This window comes from Ictidomys tridecemlineatus, chromosome 7 (assembly GCF_052094955.1).
Source record: "Ictidomys tridecemlineatus isolate mIctTri1 chromosome 7, mIctTri1.hap1, whole genome shotgun sequence".
NCBI classification, from domain to species: domain Eukaryota; kingdom Metazoa; phylum Chordata; class Mammalia; order Rodentia; family Sciuridae; genus Ictidomys; species Ictidomys tridecemlineatus.
Window position 1 is genome coordinate 76,522,294 of NC_135483.1, and position 13,030 is coordinate 76,535,323.

General features: G+C 34.0%; 1 protein-coding gene across 1 annotated transcript in view; it reads left to right on the forward strand.

The window, feature by feature from the left end:
* The window catches only part of Pxdnl (peroxidasin like), a 439,633-nt gene that overhangs the window by 404,478 nt on the left and 22,125 nt on the right, over nucleotides 1-13,030 (forward strand). Inside the window, exon 20 of the mRNA XM_078017185.1 lies at nucleotides 8,976-9,090. Within this exon, the coding sequence (XP_077873311.1) occupies nucleotides 8,976-9,090 (115 nt within the window). The remainder of the gene's footprint in view (nucleotides 1-8,975; nucleotides 9,091-13,030) is intronic.

Consider the following 13,030-nt stretch of genomic DNA (forward strand, 5'->3'; position numbering starts at 1 on the left):
ACACACATCACAGCAGGAGAAAGGGCACTAACTAGTTCTGAAAAATATGGAACAGAATGCATTCAAAAGAGAGATAGTTAATGAATCAAACTCTATTGATAATATCACCTTTACATAGAGTAGAAAGCATTCTTTTGAAAACATGGTTCTCATAAGTTCTGAGGATAAATTATCATCCAAACATGGCATTTTGCATTTACTTGCAATCAATCCCAGGAGAAAATTTTTCTGTACCAGAAGGAGGTAATTCATAAGCCAAGTTTTCTTAAGGTATAAAAGTTAGGAAATAGCTTCAAATATTAGAAATTTATTTTTCTGTCAGATATGTGCCTCTTTAATTTAATAAATTTAAAATTATCATTGTACTTAGAATTATTTATATTGTCTAAGCATCAACATGGATAATATTTAGCTTCAAAAATGTTCATATGAGATGTAAAATATCCAGTTAAAAAAAAAGGATGAATGCTCTAAATATCACTATAGGAAACCAAAAATGCAGAAACATGTTTGTTATTTGGCTTTTCATAGCTGTGACCAAAATAGCTGACAAGAACAATTCAAAGGGAAAAAAATTTTTAGGTCCATGGTTTCAGAGTTCTCAGTGCATAGTTGGCCAACTTTATTGCTTTGGACCTGACAGGAAGCAGAACATTATGTCAGAAGGGCAAGGTGGTTAAAAGCTTCTGAGGTAATGGCAGCCAGGAAGTAGAGAGAGAATGAGAGAGAGAAATAGCAAGGGAGGGACGAGGTACAGATATAGTCCAGGCCATCCTCCAAGTGACCTAGTTCCCCCAGCCACCCCACCTTCCTATAGTTAACCACCCAGTAATCCAGTCACACTGTTAATCTACCATATGGATTAATCCACCTACGAGATTACAGATCTCATAATCCAATCTTCTCACCTCTGAATATGCTGCATTTTTTTTAACACATAAGCTACAAGGGGACATATTTAGATCTAAACCATAGCATAAAGGAAACGTTAAAAAGATAAATAAATAATTAAAGGAAGCAATGAATGCCCAGATGTTGCTGTGATTTGAATGCATTGAGACAAGTCATTCAGAGTTGAAGATGAATACATGTGTGTAAAAGCAACTTTTAACTTTTTACTATTGATAAGAAATATATATAGGCAAAATATTAGAAATGATCAAATAGAAAAAAAACATGTCAAAGTATGTCAGGCACAAAGACAGAAACAGGAGTGGTGCTCACAATATTAAAGAAAGTTGAATTTAAGATGAAAAGTATTAACAGACAAGCAGATTTTTTTTTTCATGACATTTTTGAAGTAGGTTCACATGCATTCAGGATACTTTAACAACATTTTTTGAATATCATTAGTATGGTCAATTTATGAGAGGTATCTAATGTTGGGCTCTATAAACAAATAACTTCACCCTAAAAAATATGATGATATGCTAATTTATAGGAACACTGAAATTTGTAAGAGGAAACTCCATATTAATCATAATCTTTTACTGCAGTTCAACAGATCTAAAATTTAATAGCCAAATATAAAACAAAAATTTTATTTAGAAATTTCAAAATGATTTGACCCAATAAATATTTGGCCAAGAATTCAATGAAAATTAAGTGGAATGTCTAAACAAATATTAGTGACATTCTTTGTCAATATTTATGGAATATAACCATAGAAAAATATAGACTTTGTTATTGAATGCTTTTATTATTTAAAAAAATGATAAACATAAATTAACAAAACAGGCAACTTAAGATGTTAGAGAAAAGAGAGCTAAATAAATAGAAAAGTCATGGGAAAGTCCTTACAGAAATACAAGCTAATTGGGACATGGTGACATATACCTGTAAAAAAAAATCCCCATTATTCATGAGGATGAGGCAGGGAAGTCGGAGGGAAGCCTGGGCAACTTAGCTTCATTTTATCTAAAAAAAATAAAGAAAATAGATACAAATTCATGAATTGATGAATAAATCTAGTAGTTCACAAAATAAAGGAAGAAGTAATAAACATATAAGTTATTATGTTGGTATATTATACAATACTTATATAATTTATACAACATAGTAAAATATATAATGAGAGAGCCTCTTTACTTTTTAAATATTCCCCAAAATTAGTTACTAGTGATTTTTAAATGTGTTTTTCATCATGTTTATAATATTAGTTCATATATTTCTAAAAATTTAGCCATTATCTCTCACTGCCTATATGTGCTGGTCTCAACCACATGACCACAATCCTGAGGAGCCAGAAATAATTTATACAGAGACTAATAAGAGACATCAAAATGAACCCAAAGGTATACAGGTAGATACAAGCCTTAGTGGGAAACAGCTGGAATTCTAGTGGCTAAATTTTTAAAAAATTTATATGTTCATTTTTAAATGTTTTTTAGTGCATTGTAATTATATATAATGATGGATTTATTCTGACATTCATAAATGCATATAGCAGTTTTCTCCATTTCAATTCCCAGAACTTCTTTTCCTCTCCTCCACCTCCCCCTGATCCCCATCCTTTCTCTATTGGTCTTTTTTCTATTTATTTATTTAATTTTAATTGGTGCATTATAGTTATGTATAAAATTGGAATTGTGAGATACACACACACACATATATATCAAAAGCTGGAAATACATTCATATATACATAATATATTTATATATATATATATATATATATATATATATATATATATATATCCTCTTTTTTTGCAGTGGTTCTGTGGAATATAGTTGTTTCTTTTATACTAAGTCCTTTGTTGTTGGTATCTCCTAGCTTCAGTACATAGGCTCAGTGTAATCCAAGTGTTAATTTCAATCACTAATGCCTGGTCTTTAGCTGTAGGACTAATGCAATTATTCGCTTTTGTAGAGCTGATGTCACATTGTGGGCTTTTCTGAGCCATCATTTTACAATGGTTATCTGACTTTGTTGTAGAAGTATATGTCCAAAAATGGGACCTGATGTCCTCTCTAGTCATTCTTACTTGCAACATTGCCATTTGTTTCAGGTTTTTCTCTCTTTTATTCTATGTGTTAAATTATTGCTGATATTTGAGCAGGGTTGTGTGTGGAGGAAGTTGTGTTGTCTGTGCTGAGTTGGGAGTGTAGTTCAACCATGGAGTCTCTACCCTGTGAACACATAGCGTATCACTCTCTTCCCAGGAACAACTACAAAAATTGTGATTAATATCCAGCATTAGAATCAATGTCTTGTGCCTACTATGGCATTGAAACCATTAATTACTGCATAAAGAGGAATGGTAGAGTCAGCATTTAACAACAGAAAAAGCAGTGAACTATAGTGAGCTAGCTCTAGCACTGAAGTATGCAGCAGGTAACTACAACCCCCAGTAAGAAGTAGTCACTATAAAGTGAATGGTAGCGCAGTGATTATATAAATTAAATTAGTCTTCAAGATAGTAAAATTTTCATTCACTAAGAGGAAGGAAACTGGGGTGGAAAGTGAAAGAAGGTTTAAAATATTAAAAGGTGAGCACATATGTACTTCTGTGTAGCAGGAGAGAGGTAACAAGTGGTGCCTATAAAGAAGGAGGAGTAAAGAACGAATAAAATAATTAAAATGAATAATTAGAGAGATAGAATAAGCAAATTTGGTTATTGAAGGGGAAAGAGAGAAAAGGAGTAAAAAGAGAAAGAAAAACAAAAGCCCAAACAAATAAAATGTTAAACAATAACACATAAATGATAAACGCTGCTCCTCTAAAATCAAAAGCAAGTAGAATAATACACAATTGAGTAAATTTTAAAAAGGTGAAAAAGCAAGAAAAATGTGTTAAAAATGATAAAAATGAATAGGTACAATGCACATATGTATATTTCATTAGCCAATCAACACAGCTACACAACAACACACATACACACACACTGTATTGTCACAGTGACACACACAGATGCAACCCTTTACACTCAAATTCAAAGTAAAAAGGAGAAAAGTAGAAAAACAAATCTTAATAAAAAATTAAAGAGTCTCTCCATTGACGTGATCAAAATGATTCACAAGAGTGGATTTTTGTTTAAAGCCAATACTATACTGTCCTTTTTTTTTTTTTTGTAGGCTGTTTACCCCTTGCGAGGGCTGGAGGTTGTTAGAATTTAAATATAAAAATTTTGGAGCGATACAGTTCAAACATTGAAAGTGCATTTGTATTGTTTAAACCCACTTCATTTGTGGCACACAGTTATCCTGAAGAGTAGAAAAAAAAATTGAGATGGCAATGAGAGTATGAAGACACATCAGTGGTTTTCTGGGGGACATCTTTTCCTGTCAAGACAATTGCGGGAAGTTTAGTGTTGATTCCAATTCAAGTGAATCATCATCTGAAAATATGAAGTCTTAGTAGTCTTGGTTTCTTTTTCAGAACTAGGAATATTTTGCTGTAATGTACATATGCAATATAAAATCACAGGTTTGAATAAACCTATTGTCAAACTCCTGCCGTAATGAATTGTCATTTTATGTGTTTCTTTTAAATTATTCATTCTTTTTCTCTTCTTGCAAGCAAATAAGAAATGTTCTTATAGTTTAGATCTTAAGTGTCTCCCAAAGGTTCATGTATTAAAGGATTGCTTCCCAGTGTGGTACTATTGGAAGCTCATGGACACTTTAAGAGGTACCCTAGTGGGAGTTCTTCCAGTCACTGAGGGACCACCTTTGAAGGGGATTGTGGGACCCCAGCCTCTTCCACTTTCTCTCTTTCTGACTGTAAGGTGAGTGGGTGTGCACTTCTGCCATGCTGTGTTGCCTGCTGCTAACCCAGAGCTATAGGGTCAACCAATCAAGGACTGAAACATCCAAAATTGTAAGCCCAAATTAATCTTTTCCCCTTATAACTTGATTATTTCACATGTTGTCACAGTGACAGAATGCTGCATAATCCCCCAGATGGGTACCTCATAGTGGGATCGTTGCTGTGACTATACCTTATAGTGGGATCATTGCTGTGACTATACTTCATAATGTGGAAAAGTCTTTGGAACTGGTGCCTTTAGAATTGGTGTTCAAGAGGAGTTTGGAAAAGTTTGGAGATGCAAGCTGAAAAAGGACTAGAATTCTCTAAACTTAACAAGGGATTCCTTGTAAGGGCCAGAAGACCCGAATGTGATAGGAATGCTGATAGGCAGTCAAGGTGATGCTGAAGAGGTTTCTGATGGAAATGAGAATTCTACTGGAAACTAGACTAGAAGTCACTTTTGTTACACTGTGGCAAAAAAATTTAGATGTGTTTTGCCCATGCCTTAAGATTATGTGAAGCTGAGCTTAAAGATGATGCTCTAGTTTATGTTGCAGGGGAAATTTCAAGGCAGTATAGTAAGCAGACAGGGGGATGTGTAGTACTGGCCTATTTTAGTTGAATTTACAGGGAGAATTGGGAGCAAAAAAAAAGAGCATAGCAGAAATATTGGCAAAAATATTCATTGAGTGTGTACTTTATGCAAGAGCTATGCTAGATACAAAGGATAATTTGATAGGTAGGACTGAGCCTTCCTCTCAACATCTTCTTAGATGAAGGAGAGTAGTATGACAAAGTGTCACAAATTTCCATTTTATGTGCTCTTGATAGTTCAGGAAAGACTTCGTGGAGGAGCTGGGCATGGTACCTGTTCTCTGATATGACCAAATAAAGCTGGAACTGGTCTAGTTGCTATGAATTGTGCCTTAGAGAGAAGGCAAGATTCCGCTGCATAAGTAAACCAGGGAAGCAACTTGCTTGATTTAATAAGACCTAGCATAGCTCTAGGTCACCATTCACAGAGCAAAATCACATTCAGGGGCCGTGGAAGTCAAATAAGACTAAATGAGTAGCTAGAGACAGGCACACATATATACACATGTACACACACACCATATTATGCTTCTTGAAAATGATCCATGTAGCTGTGTCTTCATCCACATCTCTTCTAGGTATATTGAAACACTCCATGTGTTATATATGTGTTGATCAGAAATTTGACAACACTTTTGAGCCAACCTAAACTTACCTTATGTCTTTTTACCTTCAAGCCTAGGCCCAGCTATTCATTCATTCAATAACAAATAATGCCACCATTATTTCCCTAGTTGCACAAGCCAGGAATCTAAGAGTTCATCTTGTTAGCTCTGCTTTTCTTTCTGTGCTGTAAGGTAGTACCAGCAGATTGGATGTCTTAATTCCAACAGTCTGTATTAAAATCCTGTCCCTTTTGTAAAAAAAGTTGTAGAACTTTGGACAAGTGAATGCAATCTCTCTGTGCTTTGGTTTCCTCAAGTTAACAGTAGAGATAATGACATAGGTTATTGTACAGTGTCAAATAGAACATTCACACAAAGCCTAAGAACAGATCTAGAGCATACATATGTATGTATATACGCGCTCAGAGAGAGTATAGCACATACATATTTAAGACCTATATGCATAAGTATAAAACCAAAACATTTACCAAATTAATATGCTATTTAAATTCAAATGTTGTTCACCTAAGAACTAAACACTATCAATCAAGGATTCTCTGCAATTTTTGTAGCAACTAGAGATAAATACCAAGGTAAATTAAAAAAAAAAGATGTTCGAAATATAACATCTTAGCTGTCACATTAGAGCTGCACTTGTTAACTGCAGTCCCGTGGATTGGTTCTGATCATGTGTTTCTCTCTATACCTACAATGTTATATACACTAACTCTTTGCTCTTGGGTTTTATGCATATGACCTTGTACATATTCTGTTGGTGCTTTGAAATGAATACATTCTAAAATTGCATCTTTAACAAATAAATGAGAGATAATAAATGATGACAGTTTATCTGCAGTGCACTTTATCTACATTTTTTCCCATTTGAGGACTTGAAGGGGCAACATTTAGCTTATCTGGAAATGTTTTCCTGTACTGGGAGTATGCTTGTACATTGTTCAAAACCAGGAACCATACTTTATTTTCCCAAGAATACCTCATCTAATACCTTAATGTATATGTTCTCTGTAAATATTTATTGCTCAAACCCATTGCTCTTCAGAAATAAAAGCAAAGTTTCATTACATGATTGAAATGTACTTTCTTTAGTTGTATCAAATAAAATATTTTACTTACTTTTTTGTCACACAAATCAGCAAATATTTGCACATTTTTGACTATTAATAAAGTATTGGTTGAAGTAATAGAGTAAAAATCATGGGAAACATAAATGTATGGGTCCCTTGGTATAATTTTATATCCCTGGGTATAATTTTATCTAGAATATCTTGATTTTGTTGTTAGGAAAAATAGCAAGATAAACATTTTCAGTGGCACACTTTTGCCACAAGTTCTTTACCAGAGCTGCCGAGTCAGTGTTCATTTTCATTGCCACCATTCTGCCCCCTTATTGAATAATTGTTTTATAGATTCATGAAACTCTTTGCTTGTTCTCTTGCTCCATTAAAGTGACTCAGTATTTGAAATAACCCTATATATCTGTTAAAGTTGCATTTACAGGTCTGGGATTGTGGTTTAGCGGTAGAGTGCTTGCCTAGCACGGGCGGGACCCGGGTTCAATTCTCAGCACCACATAAAAATAAAGGCATTGTGTTGTGTCCATCTACAAAAAAAAAAAAAAAAAAAAAAAAAAAAGATTAATTCTCTCTCTCTCTCTCACTTAAGAAATTTTTTAAAAAGTTGCATTTACAGAAATCTTTCATTCAATGATGGTAACAGATAATGATGTGACAATTCACTATTGCACCTTAGTTTTTCACCTTGCCTTGGTTTTCCTTGGATGAATTGATTTTGGATTTTGCAAAGACAAAGGCTTATTCTACTGAAAACAGAGATACAACAAAACGTAGAAGTTAAAATAAAAAAGAAAACAACAACAGATGACCAATATGATAGTTACATCACTGCTACCATTTTTGAGTATTTTAATTCTGGTCTATTTTCAATGTCTTCATGACAATGAGCCCATATTTTATTTCATATTTGTATGAAATTTTGTTTTATTTTGCCTAATTTTATAGTGTTTGCAGTTCATTGTGTTAACTCAAAATACTATCCTAAATTTGCTATATATATATTTACTTAATAATCTATCATAAGGCATATTCTTCTTGAATTTAATTTATATATGGTAAGTGAAGATTTGTGTTATCCTTACTATTTAATTAGAAATAATTTGCTAATTACCCAGTGCAAAAGGCAGTAATCTCTTCTTACCCTCCAATTTATACTGCCCAATGTAACACTTTAAATTTGATTACATATTTGGGGGTCTGTTTTTCCCACCAGTTTAAGGCTTTTAAAAAAGTTTTATATAAAATCATTTTACTCTCTGTGAAAATAGATTACTACAACATTTTTCTTTTTTCAAAATACCTTAGTTTCCATTCCATCTGTTTTCAGATGAAACTCTAGTGAGCATTTTTTTAAAAAAATTCACATTTATTTGCAAAATGTTTTTCATATCATGCTTATGTTTTTTATTGTGGTAAAAGCATATGACAAAATTTACCATCTTGCCAATTTGAAGTGTCTATACAGCAATGTTTACTATATGTTCATTAGTGCAATAGAGAGCATTTATATTGCATATCTCAGTTGGTCATAGATGTGCATGAAACAATTTGAGGAACCTCAAAATTTAAACCATCCCACCTACAATGCTTCTGCTCTTTTCCTCACCAAGTCCTTAAAACGTACTATGTAATCAATGCCCTTGCTACCCTTCTGCATCACTTACTCTGTGGCTCCTCTATAGTGTTTGCAGATGGCCTTGCATCCTACCTGTTGCTGTGAAAACAGATTCAGACACTTGCAAACCCAACTGTCGTGACTGTGGGCCCTCAGCAAAGTTGCACTGACCAGAGGAAAAATCTTTCTCGCTGTTGCTCTTGCTCTTGTTCCTTGCTTATTTGTGCATGCACACTTTGGCCATTCAAGAAGTAATCTAGATGAGCATCGAACTCCCCATCTCACAAATGCTATTGTGGATACTTATTTCCCCACAGACTGCAGGAGTAGAGGGCAACCTAGAGCATTCACACCAGAATCTCGAAAGAAACGCTCTGCTCAACGCAGCTACTCTGGCAAGAAAAAGGTGGACCTAAGTGATCCACTTAATAGGTATGTATAGAAATATCTCATTTTTATAGACTACTTATGTATGATAGGCTTCCATTCTGCAACTTAATTTTTTTTATAGATACTACAGTTGGCTCATTTACATGTAAGACAAACTATATGAAAAGGCACAAACACAGATGAATTCCATATGTTTGAATTCCATTTCTTCTGGAGCAGTATATCCAGGAAATTTATCTCAGTAAAGTGAAGAAAAACTTCATGACATTGATATTATTTTTGACTCCTTATATCACATCATCAGTGTTGATAATTTTCAAATTTATTTTGAAAATATGAAACAGCAAATCGTAAGAAAGTGGATACTATTTATTGTTAAGTTGATTTTTGTTCATGAACAGAGTATTGCAAGGAAGGCTTAATTCAAGGCCAAGGTAAAATATTTTTTTAATTCTTAAAAAATTGGGAAATAATCTTATTCTTTTACAATCTCTTAGGACTTCTTTCATGAAATTTATAAACTGAGTTAATATGTAGTTATTCCTTTACAGAGTTTCTCTTCCTTATGTACTTGAATACTTTGGAAAATAGCAAGTACATTGTACAATGATATGCCTAGTAGTTCTTTTTCACCAAGTAAACTTTCAATATGTGCTGGTGTAATTAAATAAAAAGAAACATTGCAATTCACAACTCCATGGACAAGGCAATTTCTTTCAAGCAACTCTGGGTAGTGTCTGTTTTTCATGGCTGGCTGCTAGGTGGGATTTTATTCAGTTAAATTTAAATACACTGTTGGGTTCCATTTTCTCTACTGTATGAATTTGTGAAGTGTGTAGAAATGAGAAACACACAGAGTCTGTCTTTTTGGGTTTAATATCTAGGAAGAGAGAGGTATGTGTGATATGGAGGATGAAGATTTTAGAATCAAGCACACTCAAGTTTGAATACTTTTCCATTGCTTGATAACTATACAAAAGATGTCAAATTTCCAGGTGTGTTTCCTCTGCTGTTAAGTGGTCATGTAATACTTACTGTACATGGTTATTGTGTTAACGTGGAATATATATCTAAAGTAACCTAGTACTAACATAGTAATTATCATAGTATAGTTATTCCATAAAACACAGAATAATAGTAAATGCTGTAATAATATTCTATAATAAATATTCTTTTAAAGACAACAATATTATCTCATTGAAGGCACTCGTATACAGTTATGAACCTGATCAAAATAATGAGTAACTCAGAACAATGAATGATTAGTTCTAACTGGGGACCTTGGATGGGGCTATATAAAGGAAATATCTCAAAGAATAAGCTAAGATTCTCATAGAATTTAAGGGAGTTCCTATCATTCCTGGAAAGATCAATGTAAGGAAAGTTAAAGGAAAGGGAAGTGAGAGGTGTGTTTGGAGAATGGTAAAGATGGTGATTAGGGAGTTTGGTATGTTTATGAATGGACAATTTTCTTGGAAAAACACTCTAAAAGAAGATCAAGGCAAAGAGTGAAGAGCTTTAAAATCCAGAATAAGGAAACAAAATTTACTCCAAGTGTTCCTGGACCTAATTCTTGCAAGATATTAGAATACTGACCAGGACATGCAGCCCCTGTTAGAAACATCTTTAAATAATTAAAGGGTTGGAAAACAATCACTTGGCCCTTTCATTTGGCATTTTATTGGTTTTTTAAATTGACTCCAGCAGGTGGTGTGTCTCACTAGTGCACTCTAGCAGGTGGTGTGTTTCATTAGAAATGAGTGTGGGACTCCCATTTTAGAAGGACAATCCCTTGTCTTATAAGATGTTAATGAGGATCTGGCTCTTGTGTGATATGGATAATGACAGGCATTACCTGCCTTCTGTCCTGTTTCACAGCCAAACCCAGGTTCTACCACACAGACTTATTCACTTGTTTTTTTTTTTTTTTTAGCTCTTTAAAAACATCCATTTTTTATTCATAGTTTCATTAAAACTTTCAGTTCTTCTGGACTAAATTTTAAGACAAGGTATGTTTTTTTAATTAATTATCCATTTCATTTTTTAAAAATTATTGGTTGTTCAAAACATTACAAAGCTCTTGACATATCATATTTCATACATTTGATTCAAGTGGGTTATGAACTCCCATTTTTACCCCGTATACAGATTGCAGAATCACATCAGTTACACATCCACTGATTTACATATTGACATACTCATGTCTGTTGTATTCTGCTGCCTTTCCTATCCTCTACTATCCCCCCTCCTCTCCCCTCTTCTCTCTCTACCCCCTCTACTGTAATTCATTTCTCTCTCTTGTTTATTTCCCCTTTCCCCTCACTTCCTCTTGTATGTAATTTTGTATAACCCTGAGGATCTCCTTCCATTTCCATGCAATTTCCCTTCTCTCTCCTTTTCCCTCCCACCTCTCGTTCCTGTTTAATGGTGATCTTCTTCTCATGCTCTTCCTCCCTGCTCTGTTCTTAGTTGCCCTCCTTATATCAAAGAAGACATTTGGCATTTGTTTTTTAGGGATTGGCTATCCATTTAATTTTTCAAATTTATTGTATAGAGTCGAGTAAATTTTCACAATAGCTAGACTGTGGAACCAACCCAGATGCCCTTCAATTGATGAATGGATAAAAAAAATGTGGCATCTGTACACAATGGAGTACTATGCAGCAATAAAAAATGACAAAATCATAGAATTTGCAGGGAAATGGATGGCACTAGAGCATATTATGCTTAGTGAAGCTAGTCAATCCCTAAAAAACAAATACCAAATGTCTTCTTTGATATAATGAGAGCCACTATGAACAGAGCAAGGAGGAAGAGCAGGAAGAAAAGACTAACATTTAACAGAGTCATGAGATGGGAGGGAAAGGGAGAGAAAAGGGAAATTGCATGGAAATGAAGGGAGACCCTCATTGCTATACAAAATTACATATAAGAGGTTGTGAGGGGAATGGGAAAATAAACAAGGAGAGTAATGAATTACAGTAGATGGGGTAGAGAGAGAAGATGGGAGGGGAGGGGAGGGGGGATAGTAGGGGATAGGAAAGGTAGCAGAATACAACAATTATTAATTGGGCATTATGTAAAATTGTGGATGTGTAACCTATGTGATTCTGCAATCTGCATTTGGGGTAAAATTGGGAGTTCATAACCCACTTCAATCTAATGTATGAAATATGATATGTCAAGAGCTTTGTAATGTTGTGAACAACCAATAAAAAAAATTAAAAATTAAAAAAAAAGTTAAAAAGATCAAAGATAATAAATTATTTTTTAAAAGTAGATAAAATATAAATTATAATTATAATAGATAATAAATTATTTTTAAAAAGTACAACTAGGAATTAAGTTCAAAGTCTGATTGCTCAGGGAAAACAATGAATAAACAGCTAATTCACCTAATCAATAACTAATGGCAAAAGTTTATAAAAAATAAGTCATAAACCAGGTACGGTGGCACACACCTGTAATCCCAGTTGCTAAGGAGGGTGAGTCCAACCAGCCTCAGCAAAAGCAAGGCACTAAGCAACTCAGTGAGACCCTGTCTCTAAATAAAATACGAAATAGGGCTGGGGATGTGGCTCAGTGGTCAAGTGTTCCTGAGTTCAATCAAAGGGACTCCGACCCCAAAAAGTCATAGGTACAAATATGCAAAAATCCAGAAAAAATAAAAATTTTTTTCACTTGTTTTAGGATCAATGTTTTTTTCTAATTTCATCTGAACTCTGACGTCTCTGGGTGGCCTTACTAAAATTCTGTTTATGTGTTTCCTCAATACTCAATTAAAGATTTGTTGGTTTCATTTTTAGCTTTCTGCCGATCTTATGGGACTTTTACTATCAGTTCAATTTATCATTTTTCAGTTTAGGATAACAAGGTAACAAGAGCTTTCTTTTGTCTTCTAACGAAAGGGTACCATTGCTATTCAGACCAGAGGGGCTCAGATCCCCTCAATCAATATATACAGATCACTTAGGATGCAATT